The sequence below is a fragment of the Pelobates fuscus genome, chromosome 3 (genome assembly GCF_036172605.1).
Source record: "Pelobates fuscus isolate aPelFus1 chromosome 3, aPelFus1.pri, whole genome shotgun sequence".
NCBI lineage: Eukaryota > Metazoa > Chordata > Amphibia > Anura > Pelobatidae > Pelobates > Pelobates fuscus.
Genome location: NC_086319.1, coordinates 326,238,619 through 326,258,534, shown reverse-complemented (window position 1 = coordinate 326,258,534; position 19,916 = coordinate 326,238,619). Strand labels below are relative to the sequence as shown.

The 19,916-nt window shown below is 38.7% G+C and overlaps 2 protein-coding genes across 5 annotated transcripts in view; one reads left to right on the top strand and one right to left on the bottom strand.

Moving 5' to 3' along the window:
- TM6SF1 (transmembrane 6 superfamily member 1) overlaps positions 1 to 5,726 on the top strand; it is a 56,384-nt gene extending 50,658 nt beyond the window's left edge. For all 3 annotated transcript variants that reach the window (XM_063448986.1, XM_063448987.1, XM_063448988.1), the window contains 4 exons: positions 743 to 847; positions 1,803 to 1,895; positions 2,752 to 2,871; positions 5,071 to 5,726. In XM_063448986.1, the coding sequence (XP_063305056.1) occupies positions 743 to 847; positions 1,803 to 1,895; positions 2,752 to 2,871; positions 5,071 to 5,262 (510 nt within the window). In that variant the 3' untranslated portion in view covers positions 5,263 to 5,726. The remainder of the gene's footprint in view (positions 1 to 742; positions 848 to 1,802; positions 1,896 to 2,751; positions 2,872 to 5,070) is intronic.
- A 1,661-nt stretch (positions 5,727 to 7,387) lies between these two features.
- HDGFL3 (HDGF like 3) overlaps positions 7,388 to 19,916 on the bottom strand; it is a 54,599-nt gene continuing 42,070 nt past the window's right edge. The window contains exons 5-7 of one of the 2 annotated variants that reach the window (XM_063448989.1): positions 16,449 to 16,592; positions 14,431 to 14,517; positions 7,388 to 10,558 (exon numbers count right to left, since the gene is read on the bottom strand). In XM_063448989.1, coding sequence (XP_063305059.1) covers positions 14,458 to 14,517; positions 16,449 to 16,592 — 204 coding nt within the window. In that variant the 3' untranslated portion in view covers positions 7,388 to 10,558; positions 14,431 to 14,457. The remainder of the gene's footprint in view (positions 10,559 to 14,430; positions 14,518 to 16,448; positions 16,593 to 19,916) is intronic. The other variant, XM_063448991.1, reaches the window with a different exon arrangement.

Here is a 19,916-nt window from a genome sequence, read left to right as displayed (position 1 = left end):
GTTGTTTATAGAGGTTTATTTATATGATCAAGATTTTTAATTAACTAAATTCTTTACCAGCATGCATAGGATTTCACAAAAATAAGAGAAGATTTAGGGAGAGTCATTGGGGGAGGTTTATCAAAGTGTCGTGTTCTGAAAAATTTTACAAAGTCGGCCAATCACCAAGGATATGAGTGGAACCTACAGGAACATTCAATTGGTGACTCAATGTTTCTGTGTAAGATTTACCAGAACATGATGTTACACATCTTATAAGGGTTTCTGCAACGTCACTGGCCTCATGTGGAATAGGGAATCTGTTGTGGAGATTAAGACCTGCTGTATGCAATCACTTTGTGTGAAAAGATGAAATAGTCATGATGAAGTCCTCTCGGCTGTCATGTGAGGTTCTAGCACCTCACACATTGACCCTAAGTTTCCACCTCCCTGCAAATCAATGACAGATATTTTGCATTTCACTCATTCAGAAAATTCCAAATTAAAATCCTTCAAATAAATGCTGCACATCCTTTTAGCAGTGTCACACTTTCTTAATTTGGTTATTTATAGCCTTCTGGAAATGTAATGATCACAAGGCTGTTGGCTAGCATGTGAGGACATTTGTTCGTCTCTATCATGCTTACTTAGACTGACTATTGAAATGAAAATATTAAGATGTTTTATAGGGAAACCTTCAACACTTCTGTGAAACCTTCAACACAACTGAATTTCTGAGTTCTGAGTTTTCTTTCTTCTACAGATGGTAGAAAATATTCTACAAAAAAACATATTGAGGAGACCGCTTGACTTGCTTTTTGCCCTGTACATTGTTGTGGCAACGGTTTTTAATTTATTCAGAGGAATGGTAAGTTGGACATGTGTATCATTTGTAACCAAACCAGCCAGGTCACCTATTTATAAGTAAATAGGGATTTGGGCAAAATCAAATTACATGGTAGTCAAGTTAGCATTGAAGGCTCTGCAAACATCAGAAGTGTGCAAGTATTGATTAATGCAGAACCAGGGGGAAATGTGTTATTTAAAGGAACACTATAGTGTCATAAATACAAACATGTATTTCTAACGCTATATTATTTAACTAACTATGAAGGTGACCATCCCCCTTAGATCGTATTGGAATTGTGATTTTGCTTACCTTTTTTCCCACACTGCACTGGTCTCATTGTGGCTGGCTCCACCTCCCTGGCTTAGATTACAAGTCTTAATGATCTCAGCCAATCCAATGCTTTCCCATAGAAAAACATTGGGATGCTATTGCGCATATGCAGCAAATTGCTACAGCAATCAGCAACTCCTCATAAAGATACATTGAATAAACGCATCTCTATTGGGAAGGTTCAGTGCCTCCATGAAGAGCATGGAGATGCTGAACACTAGTGCTGCACACTATGCAGCACTGTAAAAGGAAGCACCTCTAGCGGTAAGCTGAGTGATTGCCACTAGTGGTGTTCCTAGACCAGGCAAAGGGCAACCTTCGGCACTCCAGATGTTTTGGACTACACCTCCAATGATGCTTTGCCAGCATTACAGGTGTAAGAGTATTATGGGGGATGTAGTCCAAAACATCTGGAGTGCCGAAGGTTGCCTATCCCTGTCCTAGACAGTAATGTAAACACTGCCTTTTCTCAGCTCAGCCTGCAGGGACAAGCTATAGACACCAGAACCGCTGTAGTGGTTCTAGTGTCTATAGCGTCCCTTTAAGGTTGCTCATTAGATTTTTAAATAGTTCACCTGAAATGAATAAAACATTATTGTTAATTTTATGTAACTGTGAAATGTATGTTTGGTTTGACCTACAGATTGCCTTAGAATGTCCTACTGAACTCTGTCGTTCTTACGCTCAATTTCAAGAACCGTACATTAAAGATCCCGCTGCTTACGCAAAGCTCCAGGTATTATTACTTTTGTAATAAATTACAAAAAAAAAATAAAGTATTCCAGGTATTTTACTTTTGTAATAAAGCTCAAAGTGATCTATAAATAGAATGCTAACATGTATTTCACAAAATACAAATCGACCAGGGATCCAGCTTGTATCACTAAAATATAAACATAAAATGCAGCATAGTGTAATAAAGTTACAATTTAAATATTCATTTCATGTTTCAAGGTTGCACTCACAAATTGATGGGTTTTTTCAAGCCCTCAGGTTGCCTCCCCTATGGTTAGGGGGGTTCCTCCTGGTTACCACGCCAATTCCAAAATTAGGAAGTCCACACACTCCCTATGGTTGGTAAAAAAGGGAATTTATTGGCTTTAAAGTATAAAAATAACAATAAAATGCTATTACTGGTCCCTAATAGCATTTTATTGTTTTTGTGAATAGGTGGAAGCTAAACATGTCTTTCAGTTGTGGCCCATTGCTGTTTACCTGCTTTTTGGACTCTTTTTACCTATTAAAGTGTATCTGTCCCGTGTGAAAGTTTTGTTTAATTACATGCACCTTCAGAATCAGTTCTCAATTTGTATTTTTATATTTTAAAAAGAATAGGTGTGAAGACATCATAGCATTGAATTCTTTGAAATCTAGACAATACTTTAGCACAGCTGCGTCTCGTTGTTCTTAGTGTAGCAAACCATGAACTCTCATTTGTCTTTTTCTTAATTTGCCTTTTGTGGCTTCCAGGATCTTTCCACTAAATGTGAAGTTTATTGTGAAAATAAGATTAATGCAAATTATTTCAAGGTGTATGCTCCCAGACAGGTGAAGATTTGGCCACACTAACAGTATATGTTTCTGTGTTGCAGATGTTAGTGTTTCTGTTCTATTCTGTCCCGTGCAATCTAATCACTCTCTACGGACTTCTCGTTCCTGGGTGTGCTTGGATGCCTGATCTAACCCTTGTTCATGCTGGTGGATTAGCACAGGTACTGTATACAGTGGTACAGTAATTCATTGTTATAAATCTATACACAATTCAATGTGCTGAGTTGTGTGTGGTCTGTTTTTCTGTTGAGCTGCATGGTGCATATTACCAATCTGTTTTCCTGGCACTGGAGGTACCCTCTCCCTCCCTCCCACCAACCAATCCCCGGTTACTGAAGGGGTGAAAACCCCTTCAGTCACTTACCTGAGGCAGCGACGATGTCACTCGACGCTGTCTCCTCCTCCGCGCCGCTCCTCCCTCTGTTTCCGTCAGCCGGTGGGCGAGACTGATGCCGCCCACCGGCCGAGGAGACCTAATGCGCATGCGCGGCAATGCCGCCCATGCGCATTAGTGCTCCCCACAGGAAAGCATTGAAAAAGATTTTCAATGCTTTCCTATGGGGCAATGAGCGACGCTGGAGGTCCTCACACAGCGTGAGGACGTCCAGCGACGCTCTAGCAAGGAAAATCCTTGCTAGAAATCAGGAAGTGACCTCTAGTGTCTGTCTAGTAGACAAAAAACTGCAATGATTACACTTGCAGGGTTTATGGTAGTGGGAGTTGGCATCCAGACCACTCCAATGAGCAGAAGTGGTCTGGGTGCCTGGATTGTCCCTTTAACTGGCATAGTAGATCAAAGAGTAAATGTGAGCATCACAGAATAGCCTTTATGAATAGCAATGCCAAAAGCTAATTATCAACTTTATGTGGCCAGTTATGTTTAAAAAAATATTATTCTTAGACTGTCAAATAATGCATGATTATCGTCATCTTGAATGCAGTATTGTAGTGTTGTATAATAGTATAATTTTAAAGTTGAATATGCATGCGACATTGTCTTCTTCCAGTCGAAAAAGACTTGTTACATTCTAGGAATGAATTTAAGGATTGTAAAAGAAGTGGTGTCATCCTAAGTTTATGGAACAGTTACAGGACCACTCTAGGCACCCAGACCACTTCAGCTTAATGAAGTGGTCTGCGTGCCTTGTCCAGCTAGGGTTAACCATTTTTTTTATAAACATAGCAGTTTCAGAGAAACTGCTATGTTTACACTGAGGGTTAATCCAGCCTCTGGAGCTGAGAAGACGCTTTCCTATGAACTGGCTGAATGCGCGCGCGGATCCAGCCGCGCATGTGCATTCAGCCGATGACGTCGCTAGGAAGGAGGAGAGGAGGAGGAAAGCTCCCCGCCCGGCGCTGGATAAAGGTAAGATTTTAACCCCTTCCTCTCTCCAGAGCCCGGCGGGAGGAGGGCCATGAGGGTGGGGGCACCCACAGGGCACAATAGTGCTAGGAAAACGAGTATGTTTTCCTGGAACTATAGTGGTCCTTTAATATGCGGCCTCGATTTAATAAGCTTTCCAAATACGGTTAGAAAAACTTTCCAGATAGTTTATCTACAGAAATCACCATTAAAGTATATCGGGAATTTTGTAGATAAATAATTTTGAATTTTTTTCCAGCAGTATTGAAGCAAGAAAACTTGGATTTGGAAAGGAGACCAAGTTATATTTATATAGTTACTTTTCAGGAAATCACATCATTGAATGTAACATTAAAAATCACCTATAACATGTGTTAACCTGTTTTGGCATGTGATGCTCCATTTTTTGTAAAATTGTATATGAAATATCTGGCAAATTACATCCCAATCCAGTTTAATCCTGGCACAGCCATGGCACATATTTCAAACAAGGAGGAGAAACAGTAACATCAGTGAGGATTTATCAAAGTGTTCTGTTGTTAAAAAGTGATGCAAAAAAGTAAAAGGGAAGTAGTCAATGAAATGTCGTACGAGTTGTTCCCATGATGACTGTCTTTACTTTTAGTACTTGAGAAAACCTTTTTAGAACATTTATTTCAGATATTATGGTGATGTTTTAATTGAAGAAGGTTTTATAAATAAAAAGTTACAAATCAATATTATAATGTTGAGCTGAGGATAGGATATACTGCATGCAGGTAACTAGTACCAATTTCCAATTCAATGCATGACTGCTATTGGTATATTTTCAATGCCCACAAGATACCTGATTGAGATATAATGTCTGATACTGGATTTGAGAGCAGTGCACTTAGGTTCAAATGAGAGGGTAAGGTTGATTCTCAAATTCTCTCTCACAGATCAAATTCAGTATATCTATGTTAATATGTTCCTTACAATTTGCATTGAATTATGTGTTTGTTTTGCCTTCATGCAGGCACAGTTTTCTCATGTTGGTGCTTCGCTTCATGCAAGGACACCTTATATCTACAGAGTTCCCAACATCTCCACAATTGTGTTTTTGTTGACAAATGTACTTTATGGGACCATTCCACAGCTATTGGCCTACAGATGTGTAAATAATCCAGAACTCTTCATAAAGACGAGTTCATTGGCCAAAGTTGAATAGCCACATCCAAGGTAGCAAGTAACACCTCGTGAAGCTTTCCAGGAAAAAGGACTGGTCATCAATTTCAAGACTTTTTGAGTTGTGTTTTATTGTATCTATTTGAGGTTAAACTGAGGCTCTCCAAAAATGCTCAAGAACATATGTGGAACTTTGCATTCTTTTGGATCCAAAAGTATCAATGTTATCAGAGTAATTTTAAATTAATCTCTGTGTTAAGATGAATGTGTATAAATCAGGAACCAGGACTTTTCATACAGTGAAAGACAAATAAAGGTTTCTATTGACTAAAAGTATCAGTCACATTCAGTATAACGGATTTACACAAAGCGTCTTTGTTACAAATACAAATCAGATTTTTAAAAATGTAAACGATATCTTTAGTTACTGCCAAGGATTCTGGGTTGTGCCAGACAAACCAGTTGTGGTTTTAAAAAGACTGAAATAAATAGTAAATGTGAATGCAACTAAGGTAATATGTTTTAAAGGCAATGTTTTTTTTAAACACTGTTTTCATGTATTGTGCATTACAAAACACATTTCACGATTCACGGTCGCATGGTCATTTAATGGCTGTAGACAAATTAATATGTAAGAATTCTGTGACTGTAAATAATAATTGCATCATTTTATTGATACATTAGTTTCTTATGCTGGTCAGGAACAAGTAGGCAGCTAATGTTGATTGCTTCCTATTAGCAGTGGAGTTAGATGCTGAAGCTTATTATTCGTGAGTTCCTAATTCAGTTTTAAAAGAAATGCTGGTTCGATATCTCCATCTCGTAGTTTTAAGATGCAGTGACTTTGAATGTAGTGTAATTAGGAGATATCCAAAAAATCAGTATACAGATCTGTAACTTCATTTCATGAACTGTTTTTAAATATCTAGAGTGCAAGAAAACGGCATTTAGCTTATTACCTGCCTACCGGCATATTTCTCTCAATCATAACGATCGTGTTGTACTGTTCACTGTTCCTTTAACTACAATATATTAATATGTAAATCATTTAAAGGGACACTCTGGTCTAAGGGTCTACGTTTGACCATTCCCTGTGGTTTTAGAGCATAGTGTCCTTTTTTTGTATTATAATATGTATTAAGAGTTTTTATAAGAGTATTTTAGTTCCACCATTTCCGCAGAAACTCTCAACCAGCTTTTATTCTTGGAGGTCCAACTATCATGGGTACTAATTTTCATAGAGACGGTTATTGTTACTGCTCTTTTCATTGCTAAGACCTCTGCTATCCTATGCTGCCCACAACGAAGCTTAATGTTGTATTTTACTTTGCCGAATGCACTGGTGGGGATAGTGCAAATATCAGACCACCATTTGCTTTATGCAGTCAGAACTATTTATAGCACAACATGCAAACTGAAATTATTATTATAAGTGGAATGAGAGAGATCAGCATTACAGATATACTTCTAAATCATAATTTCAATTTGCGGCAATCACATAAAACAAACTCAGAATGAGAGATTTCATTTTTGTCCAATCCCTTGGAGCCCTAGCCCCTTCAAATGTGACCAAAAACTGTGATTTTTCTGTGATATCACTCAGCAGAGACTCTTAAGCCTCCCTGAAAGGATCCCACATTATCTGATAAATTTGCCAGCTTCCATCTGCTATGTGTTTACACTGAAGAGGGTGAAAACATGTGCTTCTTGTCCTATTCAATAAATACCATAGCTCAAAAGAGGAGCCAATGTGGAAGCCAAGTGGAGATAACGATAGGAGTAATAACATCCCCCTGACTGTTTGATATACAGCCAGGAAGGTTGATTTATAAAGCTGATTTTTCATAGAAATAGGTGAAATACGTGAATTAAGATGGGATACGCCTCACACATAAAGCACTTCAGCAAACTGAAGTGCTTTATGGATGTGGAGTGATCCTTTAAATTGTGTTAATGCCTGGAATATCACCTTAAGCAAACAATCTACTTTTCTTTCCCTTATAAGGAGTGTAGGTTTATTTGTATACATTGCACAATCTTGAAAATGTGTAACTATTTACATAAGCAGAAAACACGTTATTAAAACCTTCCAAGCAATTAAAAGGTCAGCTGACTGTTTTACCTTTGCATAATCTATTGATCTGTTCACTAAAAGGCTACAAGCATAGTTAGTAATGTATGTGGTGTCTTTATTATTGAACTATAACATGGCCCTTTCAGGACAGAGAAAATGAATCTCATCTTTCCACAATGTATCCACAGAATAAAATGCCATCACTACAAATACTGATTGTAATTATTACCAAGTCTAACGTTTACAGAACTTTTTGCTTTAATATTTGCGTTACATACATTATAAGTGAAATCAAATATGACCATTTTTGTTCGTGGGAAAACTTGCAAACCAGTGGACAGTTTTCCTAGCTTGTCATTAAAACTGGTGAGAGAAAAAAAGCAGACAATATCTGCTGTTTTGTAAAATGGCTAAAGATATTTTCTCACAAAATGTACATTTTCCCTTTTTTACACAAACACGCCTGTGCTGGCACAATAATGACTAAAATTGGCACTGCAGTTGTTTAAAAGTATATCTCCCATGGTGCTAAGGGCTGGCAGAGCTTCCTGGGAAATGTGATTCACAAACATCTACAATACCAAGTAACAGTAACTGTGCATCAGGCATACATGCGAGGTCTGTCCAGAAGGTATCCAGCCAAGTAATATGAAAAATAGACACATTTATTGAAAAAGATACAAGACATATAATGACACCTCAGTCCCCTTCAAAGTAGGCACCTTGGAACCTCACACAGTTCTCCCAGTGTCTTTTCCACTGTTCAAAACACTCTGCAACATCCTTTGTTGGAATCACCATCAGCTGCCTCATCGTATTTACCTGAATCTCATCGACGGTCTGAGATCTCTTCATTTTCAAAGGTGATTTTAGTTTTGGGAAAAGCCAGAAGTCGCAGGGCTCCAAATCGTTCAACAGATTCTCGACCATCTTTGAAGCATTTTTGCCACACTTTTATTCGCGCTGCACTCATTACATCTCCTTGGAAAGCCATCTGAATCATCCGAATAGTTTCTGTGGATTGCAGATTTGTTGCTCTACTCAGTCATTTTGAATTCGATGGCCCCACAGTACGCATGCCCACACTGACTAGTACAGTGAAATCGTCATTGTTCACGCATGCGCATTCCAGTCCACTCTCCTTGGCTGCCTGGTTACATCGATGGCGCGCAAACCGTCCGTTCTCATTATAGTAACAATAGCTGGACTTTTTTTCCGGACAGACCTCGTGCATGTGATTCAATACATGGATACATTCTATATGGGCATGCACAATACATGCCATTAGGCATGTGTGCACATACTTTTTAATAAAAAGGAGAAAATGACTATTTGCACAAGCATGGATTAGCCAGGGGAACCAACTAATTTTTATACCTTGCTTTGTTGAGTGAAATAAATTCCCCCCCCCCCCCCCCCTACTTCCTGCTACACATTCAAATAATCCATTTAGTAAAAACAGCAAAATACGACTTTACACTCTACAGGTTTCAAATACAAACACTGCAAAAAATGCTTAAAAGTACACTGAGCAAAAATAATAGAAATAGAGAAAATAAATGTATTCACTAAAAAAGCTTGCATAAAAATAAATAAATCTATATTCACAATAGCTAATAGTACTGTTCACAGGAAAAAATGGAATGCTTATTTATTAATCTACATCTGTTTTAAGCCTTATCACTTCATCGACAGGTGAAGAGTCCTGCAACATGTATAAAAAAAATGTTACAGTTCACTACCTGAGGAAGTGGCTTGGCAGGCATTTATTTGGGAGCAATGCACTAAATATGGTGACAATATAGCATAAAGTGGACCTTTATGATGTCAGTTTGCTTTGTTATTTTTTGTTTGGCACAGCACTGAATTTTGTATTGAAATGAGTCTCTTGCTGGTCTAGTATAGACAAGAAGAGACTCAATTGAATAAAAAAAAAAGTCCTTCCAGTGACAGATGGAGACGCTACTGCCCAAAACTAATTAGTCTTTCAGACCTAGTTAATTCACAACTATATGTCTTATACAGCTGACTGTATATATCTCCACCAAATTAATATTTAAGCTCCATTCCTGCAAGCGGATTAATATGTTTGATTAATTCCTCCTTTAAAAAATATGTATTTGGAGAGTTATTTTTGGTTTATTTAATGCTGCACTGCCAGAAACCAATCTATGTAGATTTTATTCAGATTTGTAACTCTTTGCCCACTTTCTGCTACTTTAGTGCACTCTCCTCGGCTTTCAAAATTCCTATCAGATGTTAATATATTTAAATACAGATATAAAGACATGCTTTGTACGCTATAATCGCTTTATAATCAATAAAACAAGAACAACCACCTTTTTATATTCTTACATTTTCCATTAACATATCAAATTCCCTTTTTTGAGTTCCCCTTATTTAACATTTCTGTTGATAGTTATTTATTTTGGTTGTTTATTTCTAAGTCCTATTGTTCACATACAATTAAAACCAGGCTTTCTATCTTCTTTGCAGTTTAGCTGCCATATAATTTGGAGTGATAACTTATACTTTGATTTAAGCAGTGATTAGCACAGGATACCTAACTTTCCTGAAGCACAACGTTCTAAAGAAAAACGTACACCATTACGTGCCAGGGAAATCCTTAAGAAACAGGTTTAACAGTACCTGTAAACCATTGCAAACTCCAAAAGGAGATCGTAAGGAGATTAACAAGAAGAAATGGACTGACACAGCCAAGAATTAAGGACATTTTAACCTACAACCAAGTGTTCAAATGAAGTTTTGTGTTCTCAATTCTGATGAAAAAGTTCTATTCTTTACATTGTAATAAGTTTTATAACCAAACCACAATTGAATTATATAAACACAGTTCATACAGGGAAGGAATGTGGAGTGGACAGTTGTCTCGCTGTGATCCTGCAGTTTAACCCTTTCATTGTCGGCGGCGTGCCGCAGAGAACGAGTTCCACACTGCCTTCTATGAAAATAGATTTTATAAGTCCAGGAGTGAATGTTCTTGGAGGTTTGGAGGAAAAATATGTACATGTTGAAGGCTGTAAACATGTATCGTTGTTTTAGACTGTTAGTAGGGAAGTATCATGCAACGGAACAATGTAAAATGAAAGGCCAGCAAATACAACAGATAGGAACATGATCATATGAATACAAACTGACAAATTGCTAGGTAGTAACAATGAAATGCGTTGAATTATATCAAATCCAAGAATACTACACAGCGAATTATGGACCTCTTCCCACAGTATGCAGTACTTGGTTAAGTCTGTAAAAAATGAATGAACCGACATGTTAGTTAAAATACATATGTATAGAAAGATATAAGTGCATCTGCAAATTGTGACTGGTGTGTTGCTAACATTAAAACAATGGATTTTGTACAGTCACTGTTTGTTCACTCAACAGGGGGTTAAGGTGAGATGACATACAAGGAGCAACGACTAAAACAATACAGGAGCTTGTGAAAAATATCCTTCCAATTCTGCTTATTCCATATTTTCATAATTGCTTGTAAACTCACCACAACTCACTATTTAGTGAATAAAAGACTTTGTGTCCACATAACTTTTATTAATAGGAAAACAAAACACTTGATCTATATGCGATTTGCCACACATACTGCAAATGAGTTGTATTAGAAATACAATTTATTAGAGGCCTCTCAGCACTCATGAATTTAGGCACAGTGTAATATTTCAATTAATATGAGACACTAAAAACCAAAGAAAAAAGCAGCAAGCTGATTTGTTAGTGTAGGACTCACCTAAGAGGTTTAGCCTTGACGTGGCAGGTGAGCTTACACTTAAATGGCCAGTGGAGTGATACTAAAAAATCGCCAGTTGTTTAAATGTGCATATGGACATGGGATAGTACGCAAGTAACTTTTTTCTTTGTTTTTTTTTTATTGTAGGTATTAGGGCTGATGCGTACTATAGTCATTGCTGCCACCAAGGAGTAGTGGGAGTTTGAGCGCAGGGCTTAATTTTGTAATGTGAGACACTGCCTTTCTGTGATTTAAAAAAAAACCAGTATCAGTTAAATGTTTAGAAAGAATGCACAGATTTGTCATAAAATAATGCAATCAATATGCACACAGCAAAAAGGTTTTAAATAAAATACACTTAGATCTGGAAATATTTGGACACTATAACAATTTTCATAATTTTGGCTCTGATGCAAGTGAATTGCAGACTTTCAGCTTTAATTCAAGGGGTTGAACAAAAATATTGTATGAAATGTTTAGGACTTGTAACCGTTTTCATACACAGCCCCCTTGTTTCATTGCGTCAAATGTGTCACGATTCCGGGAACCAAACACGCTAACACACACACAGAAAAGGTGCAGTACCGGACCTTAGAGTGGCCAGGCTAAGCACACAAAGAAAGTCAGGAGACAAGCCGAGTAAGGGGAACCAGAAGACAGAATAACGAGAGACAAGCCGAGGTCAAAGGGTAGGAGAAAGTCACAAAGTCAGATAAACAAGCCAGAGTACGTAACCAGAGAGTAACACAAATTAGTAGCAATACTAGCAAGCAAAGACCACAACAGGGCAGAGAGGGACAGGAAAGGTAAGTATATAAACCCATTGATTAATTCTGATTGGATAATTTCCAATCAGAATTAACAATCACATGTGGGAGATATCTATACCTCCCACTGTGATTGAGGCACTGTGCCTTTAACGCCGGGTCAGGTGGCTGACCCCGGCGTTTTAAAAAATGGGCGGTCTCCCAGCGTGCAGCGTCATGCATGCTGCCGCTGGGGGATGGAGAGGAAGACGCGGGCGGCATCCGAGGCTGGGAGGATGCCGCCCACCGAGCGTACGCCGGGAAGGGGACCACGGGCGGCTGGAGGGTGAGTGCCGCGAGCGGACTGCAGCCTCCCCTCGCAGCCGCCCGCGGGATCCTGACAAAATGTAAGCGAGAATCCTTTGCAGACAATGACTGCTTGAAGTCTGGAACGCTTGGACATCACCAAACGGATTTTCTCCTTTGTGATTCTTTGTCAGGCCTTTACTGCAGCTGTCTCCAGTTGTTGTTTGTTTGTGGGTCTTCTGGCTTAAGTTTTGTCTTCAGCAAGTGAAATGCATGCTCGATCAGGTGATTGCAGGATATTCCACTTCTTTGCCTGACAAAATTCCTGGGTTTGCTTTTGCAGTATGTTGGGTTATTGCCAATTTGTAAAGTGAAGCACTGTCCAATCAACTTTGCTGAATTTGTCTAAATTTGAGCAACAATATATCCTTTTACACTTTAGAATTCATCCGTCTGCTTCTGCCCTCTATCACATCATAAATAAACCCTGGTGACCCAGTATCATTGGAAGCCATGCATGCCCATGCCATCACACACCCTCCACCATGTTTTACAGAGGATGCGGCATGTTTCAGATAATTTCCTCTGTCCAAAATATGCTGTTTTTTGTTTTTTTTTAGATGTTTTTGGCAAAGTCAAATCTGGCCTTTCTATTCTTGATGCTTATAAATGGTTTGTACGTTGTGGTGAACCCTCTGTATTTGCTCTCAGTCTTCTCTTTATGGACTTGTATAATGATATGCCTACCTCCTGGAGAGTGTTATCCACTTGGCTGGATGTTGTAAAGGGGTTTTTCTTTACCGTGGAAAGGATCCTACCATCATCCACCACTGTTGTTTTCCGTGGACGTCCAGGCCTTGTGTTGCAGAGCTCACCAATGCGTTCTTTTTTTCTCAGAGTCTACCAAACTGTTGATTTAGCCACTCCTAATGTTCCTGCTATCTCTCTAATGGATTTTTTTTTTTTGCAGCCTAAAGATGTCCTGTTTCAATTCCATATGCAAATGCCACACCTGGAATCAACTCAGACCTTTTACCTGTTTAATTGATGAAGAAATAACGAAGGAATAGCCCACACCTGTCCATGAAACAGCTTTTGAGTCGATTGTCCAATTACTTATGGTCCCTTGAAAAAGAGGGGGCTTCATATTTCCTAAACACTTCCTCCAATTTAAATGTGATTAAGCTCAAAGTAAAGCTGAAAGACTGCACTTTAAGCCCATATGCAATATTTAACTGTAACTTTAATTTATTTTGTTAAACAGACAAAATAACAAAACTTGTCCAAATATTTCCAGACCTAACTGTACATCTAGTTTTGCATTGAGACCACATGTAATAATCAACGTATATATAAAGATTCCATCAGAGTGTCGTGAGACAAAGCAAATGCATATGTTAATTATAGATGTTCTATAACTAAATAGAACAAAATCCATGGACAATATTGTGATATTAAAAAGATAAATGGATACCTACAATATCATATAAGGAAAGAAAGCTCCATTAAGTATTTCAGAAGGATAGCCACTTTGTCCTATGGTTATTATTCTGTGGCTTACCATTACACACACACCGACAGATTCTAGGAAGGATGGACGAGGTGGCTGCTTGGGTGCTAGTTGTATTCTTTTTTTTGGTAATAACCAAGTATGCATAAGATTAGAGGGGGTAAAGCCAACTATGATGTAAAGGACCATCATTGCCTTAAAACAATACTGGCATTGATCTAGCACCAAATGCATTGGCAACTGCAAACAGTAATAAAGGTGGGCACAAAGACAAATTCAAAGAGATATGGCTGGTATGACTTTTCATCACAGGAACCCCTGGACATTTTTGTACTATAGGGGTCCCCTGCTTGATTCTGCACTTCCAGCCAAGATTCCAATGGGTATTTGAGCATTTATTGCGAATGAGTGCAGGGTTTTCCACCATTTCTGGGGGGAGGTGGCTCTACTCTTTGAACTCCCACGCACAGAGGAATATTAAAATTGCATCGTGGAGCAATCTTGATAATAAAATAAATTCAATGACGATCCATTATGATTTATCTGTGGTGTAAATCTAGAGTGTTGAGGAAATATAACATCTGGGGTGATTAAACACATCATTAAAAATATAACTTAGTTCACGTACTTAACGTTTTATACAGAAAAAATATATAAAATGTCTGCTCACGGCCAGTCGGTGGAACCCTACTCACAATGCGGTATATTAGAAATCAATTTGACACATCACAGATGACATTGTCTGCAGAAGAATGAGCTCCAGTGTCTTCATTCACTTTACACTGACATTTTACTCATAGCTGTATGCTCACCAAATCTTGCCTGTGTGCCACTAAGATTTATAATTTTTCTTTAGGATCTGTGCATTTCTTACGGGCCCCACCTCTTGAATAAACGTTCTGCAGGAAAATCACAGAACACCTGTGTCAATCTTTCTGATTCTTCAAGGTTTTGTTTTAATAAGGACAAACATGTCATAATCTTTATTTGTTCAACATTCTGTAATCAGCCAACTTGGAAAGACATTTGAAAAAAATGTGTATACTAAGTAACATTTAATAAACAGACACCATTGTTTGCCCTTACTAAGTTGGACTTTTAATTCGATGAGTTGCCACCTTCTGGATTTTCTTGCATTTATTGGCAAACGGATTAACAGTGATGTGCTGGCGACATTGCAAATCAGCGGGAAATCAAGGCAGAAGGTCTGCGACTATTTATGTTACTTATTATACAAATGCATAACAGACCGTCCCTTCAGTGCTGGTGTGAACTGTATACAATGATCACAAGGGTGTTTATACATGTGAATTAAGTTAGGAATAATTATGATATATTATATTGCGATGTTATTCTTTCACTGTGTCTTTTCTTTTCACGTTTGAGACTTGTAGACAGCACAGCTAAAACCAGAATGTTGCACCCCTCCTGCACAAAATATCAAATAATTTGATCATATTTATTCTTTGGTGCAGTTGCCTTGCCAGTGCTTTGTTCTGGCAGTAATTATTTTAAATAGATGGGAAAAAAATAACTGAGTCACAAATGAATTACTCTGATCACAGTGCCAACTGTATCATTCCGATTGCTTAGACATTTCAGTATAGCCCATGTGAATGCTTATTTCTAAGCACGTGTGAACCAAAATAAAACCAGGTAAAGGAAATTGTATGTGTAATCGAATATCTTATTTTTAACGAATCTTGAATTTATATCCTCCTAAGAAACTATGCCAATAAAACGGAGCAGATTTTACTGGTCAAGTATCTATGTATTTGTAGCCTCTGTCATATGCGATAACAGATTTTAAGGCAACTCATATATCTAAAAATGAAAAGGTTCAGTGGCTTGCACACAGATTGTAGATTGTGTGGCAAATTATTCATTGCCAAATATTAAGGAGAAGACCTGGAAATTATGTACCGTATTTTCACTTACAAATCCTTTACAAATTACTGGCTTATACAGAAACAAGCTCTGCTGTAGTAACAGCTTCTAATATAAAACTAACGTATGGAGTGTTCATAACTGTGCTTAGAAACCAAATTCTATACATTAAATGGCACATATAAATGGCAACAGTTTACCCAGTATTAGCAACATAAACTTTTCTAAGCCACATTTTATAAAATGTTAAATGGGACTAGATTGGCCAATTACTCCTTGTTTTCCAGCAAATTGAATGTATTAATGTAATATAGTGTTGGTCCAAGTGCTACGTTATCCCACCAGTTGTGTTGGTACTAAACAGCTTTCATTGTTTGCAACATGGGATCACATTTTTTAAAAATATAATTAATAGATTTTTGGAAATTTCTAACTGATACTTCATCAAAATAAATAATTCTATATAATATGTGAAACTGATTTAGTGGGCTGGTTAGCGTTAAAGTTTACGATACTCTCTTTTGAGTTGAGATTATGATTACAGTATACTCAGTTCATACCAAAATAGGTCCAAAAGACATTAACATTACTTTGTAACATGCAATATAGAGTTTATTTATATATATATATATATATATATATATATACACATATATATATATATATATATATATATATATATATATGAAATATGTAAAATATATTCAAATGGTGTCTAACCTTGGCACAGATGTTAATGAACTAGATTTCCAATAATGTACATATAAGCATCATGGGAAACGTAGTCCACAAATTTCAGCAGCGTCAGGTAGGCTGCATTGTAGCACATGCTTTTCCAGCCAGCCTCCTGAACTAGATCTATCACTGCAGGCAGAATCTGGTTTATAACAGGACTATCATTAAGGCCATTAAAAGTTATTATGTGTACATTTGCCATTCGTACCCCTGCATTGCTTTTCTGCACTTCTGAAGCATTTCTTATGTCGTTGTCTGCGTCACCAGCCTCCGAACCACTCTTATTCCCTTCGTCTTTGTTATCTTTCTCCCCTTCATCTCCCGAAGCTTTCCGAGACTGCTTGGACGGTTTCTAAAAGAGATGAACATGTATAAAACTCTAACATGGTCCTTTTATTTCTCAGAAAACTTAGCTTATCGCCTATTATGTTTTCTAGAATCTTTTGTTTTTTTTTACACAAGCTTAAACAGTATTTTAAATTTTTTTGTAGAAGTGAACAACTGTTTTTTTTTTTTTTTAATTTGTAGTTTTATTGATTTTCAATGATAAAAGAGAATGTGGGTACACAAGGAAGAAGGGGGGGGGGTAGGTTAATGGGGTACAATATTTCCATCAAAATATACTTGACAGCACATAAGCATTTGTGGACATCATACATCAACAATAGCTTCACTCATCTGACTACATGTACACCTCACAGTTTGGGATTTGTCTACCTGAACCCTTTATGGAGACCGAACCTGAGTCGCCTGCTTAGTCATCCAAAGGAACATTTGTTGTAACAATCATAGGTTGTCATAAAAGCCTGATAGGGAGTGTGTTACCATCTATTGCTAGCATAAACAGTGGGTGCAATAAATAATTGGGATAAGGGCACTGTCTTCTGTCATGTATCTGTACAACGTGTATTGTTAATGAACAGGGTACTTGCCCTAAGAAATATACAGGAAAAGCAGGAAAAACAGAGAAAAACAGGATGGGCTAGAAATTCGGAAAATATGCAATGATTGGGATTGGAGAGTATGTTAAGCTAGATGATGTCTATCGTGGCCAATAGTGTTGCCAGTGGTGCCTGCGGACAGTCAACTGTACTATCATGGTAGTGAAATTCTAGAAAAGCTCAGATATACCGGCGTCTAGAGTGTGTCAATGAGACCTGGCTGGGCAGGCAGGGCCTAGGATTAACATGCTGCGCCTGTGTCAACAACACCCCGACCATATTTCCTCTCCCATGCGTTCCAGGCATCATTAAATATTTGTGTTTTCTTGCTAGAGGTGAGTGCTATGTGTAGAATTGAGATATCTTGTCAATTAGCTGGGACAAGGAAGGGCATGTTGGAGATTTCCAATGTGTTGTAATTTGATTACGTGCTGCCAATATCACAAGAACAGTCAATTGCTTTTGGCCATATGACAAGGATTGTGGAAATAACAGCAATAGGCACGTGGATGCCGTCAACGTGAAGGTGGGTACATTTAAGTTGTCCTGGACAGAGCGGACCATTTACCAGAGTGGTTGGATGCCGCCACAAGACCACTATGTACGTATAAAGGTGCCGCTGTTTGAAGTGCACCTCCAACACAACGGATATGAGTTAGGGAAGTCGGTGGAGGGGGGGAAGGGTCAAATACCAACGATATAGGAATTTCCTGTGCGCCTCTATGTGAGAGAAGCATTTTGTCCATTGGTATAGGTCAGGGCCATGTCACAGTCCAATTCCCACTGCGTTCTGCATTGTTGGGGCTTAGACGGCGAGAGCTCCTGCCAGGATCTATAGCAAAGAGTAAGGGCCTTTGGTTTAGTAGGCGAAGACCAACATCTCTCTATAAGTATCTGGGGGGTAACATAACTGGGATGTGGTGTAGGGTGTAGTGACGCAGCGTGGGTATTCAAAATGCTTTTTAACTGCAAGTAAGAGAAAACTGCATGGTTGGGTATCCGCTATTGCGTCTGTAGCACTGGGAATAGTATAACCTCTATGAGGAAAACATGGGATCTGGTTCATTTTCCCTTAGCCGGTGCTGCGTCCCGTTTTAAGCAGCATGCTGATAAGAGACGTAGTGCAGCACCTTCTTATCAAGTAGGGGACAAGGTTTGGCTGTCCACTAGACACATTAGACTCAGGGTACCCTCTATGAAGTTCGCTCCTAGATACATTGGTCCTTTCCGTTTTTCATGTTCTTACGTGGTTCTTTGCAGTATTTGGTGGATTGGAAGGGTTGTGGTCCTGAGGAACGCTCATGAGTTCCTGCAGTTGGCATTCATGCTGGATGCCTTCTTCATTCTTTCCATGCCCGGTACCTTAATGGGCTGGTCCTGCCCACCCGGTGGGCGGTCTTTTTGTGGGGGGTACTGTCACGGTGCCTGATCGGCACCACATTGTGGCCGCACCTGATTGGCGTGGTCGCACTAAAGGAGGGAGAGGTTACTCACCCCCAGAGCCTCCCCCTCCATGCTGTTTGTGGATTGGCGGCCAGGTCCAGCGTTGGGAGGGACGCCGGCCGCTGCAAGATAGTCCTAATGAATAACACCGCCCACAATTACATCACTAGTGACGTGAACATGCGTGCAGCATCACGTTTTTGCTGTGCACGCATGTTCTAGGGTGCTGGGACCCAAATCAGCCAATAGCAGAATTTACTGGGTTATTTAAACCCAAACCTGCAGTTGTTCCGTGCCATGTCGTGGTTTCCATCCTGCTGGTTATCCGAGAGCGCGTTCCTGATTCTGATTATTGGTTTTTGATCTTGGCTTGACATGACTTCCCGTATTTCTGGTATCCCTGACCCTTTGGCTTTGTTCTTTCCGTATTTGTTCCTTTCTGTATTCCTGGCCTCGACTCGTAACTGTTCATTCTATTACGTTAATTCTGGCCATTCTAAGGCCCTATAATACATTGTTACTGTTTGTATTTGTTACCTGCTTTTCTTAATTCTTAATGTTGGGCCACTGGTTCATCCTGACAGTTATCTTTTAAGTTATACAAACCAATGTAATAAGTAGTAAACGGATTAACAATAGCTTGAGGATCTAGTGTTTTTTTACCGTTTCCATTGACTAGGAACACAATCCTGGAAGCAACAGATCGTTTTTTAAATTGTAAAGCTAGTTTGGCCCCCGCCCTATTCCTGTTTGCAAAAAATACATTTTGGTGAGCTCCATGTCTCGAAGTTGAGATTGGAGAACAAGCAATTTGGTGTATGTAGTAGAATTGGGATCATGTTTGTTTGAGTGTGTTAGTGTCGTTATTACGGCAATAAGCGAGGTGTATTTAGCTAGCCTTAGTTTCTTGGCGTAGCTAGCATGTTTTATAAAGCTGCCTCTAATAAACGCTTTGTCTGCTAGCCAAATTTGCTCAATGAGGGTATCAGGGACCTTATTTTCTAAAAAATAGTGTTGAAGTTCTGTGGAGATTTGGGAAACTATGGAGGGATAAGCGAGAAGGAAGTCACTGAGCCTCCATGTACTTTGCCCCCTGTTATAAAAGTTTTCTGCTAAGCTTAGGGTGTTCGGAGCATGGTCCGACCACGAGATAAGAAAATGTGATTCTTCAATTTTGGGCAGCATAGTGGCGGGGATGAGGAAGCGGTCTATTCGGGAATAACTATTATGCACTGCCGTGTGGCAGGTATAATCAATTTCTGTTGGATGTTGTATGCGCCATGGGTCCACTA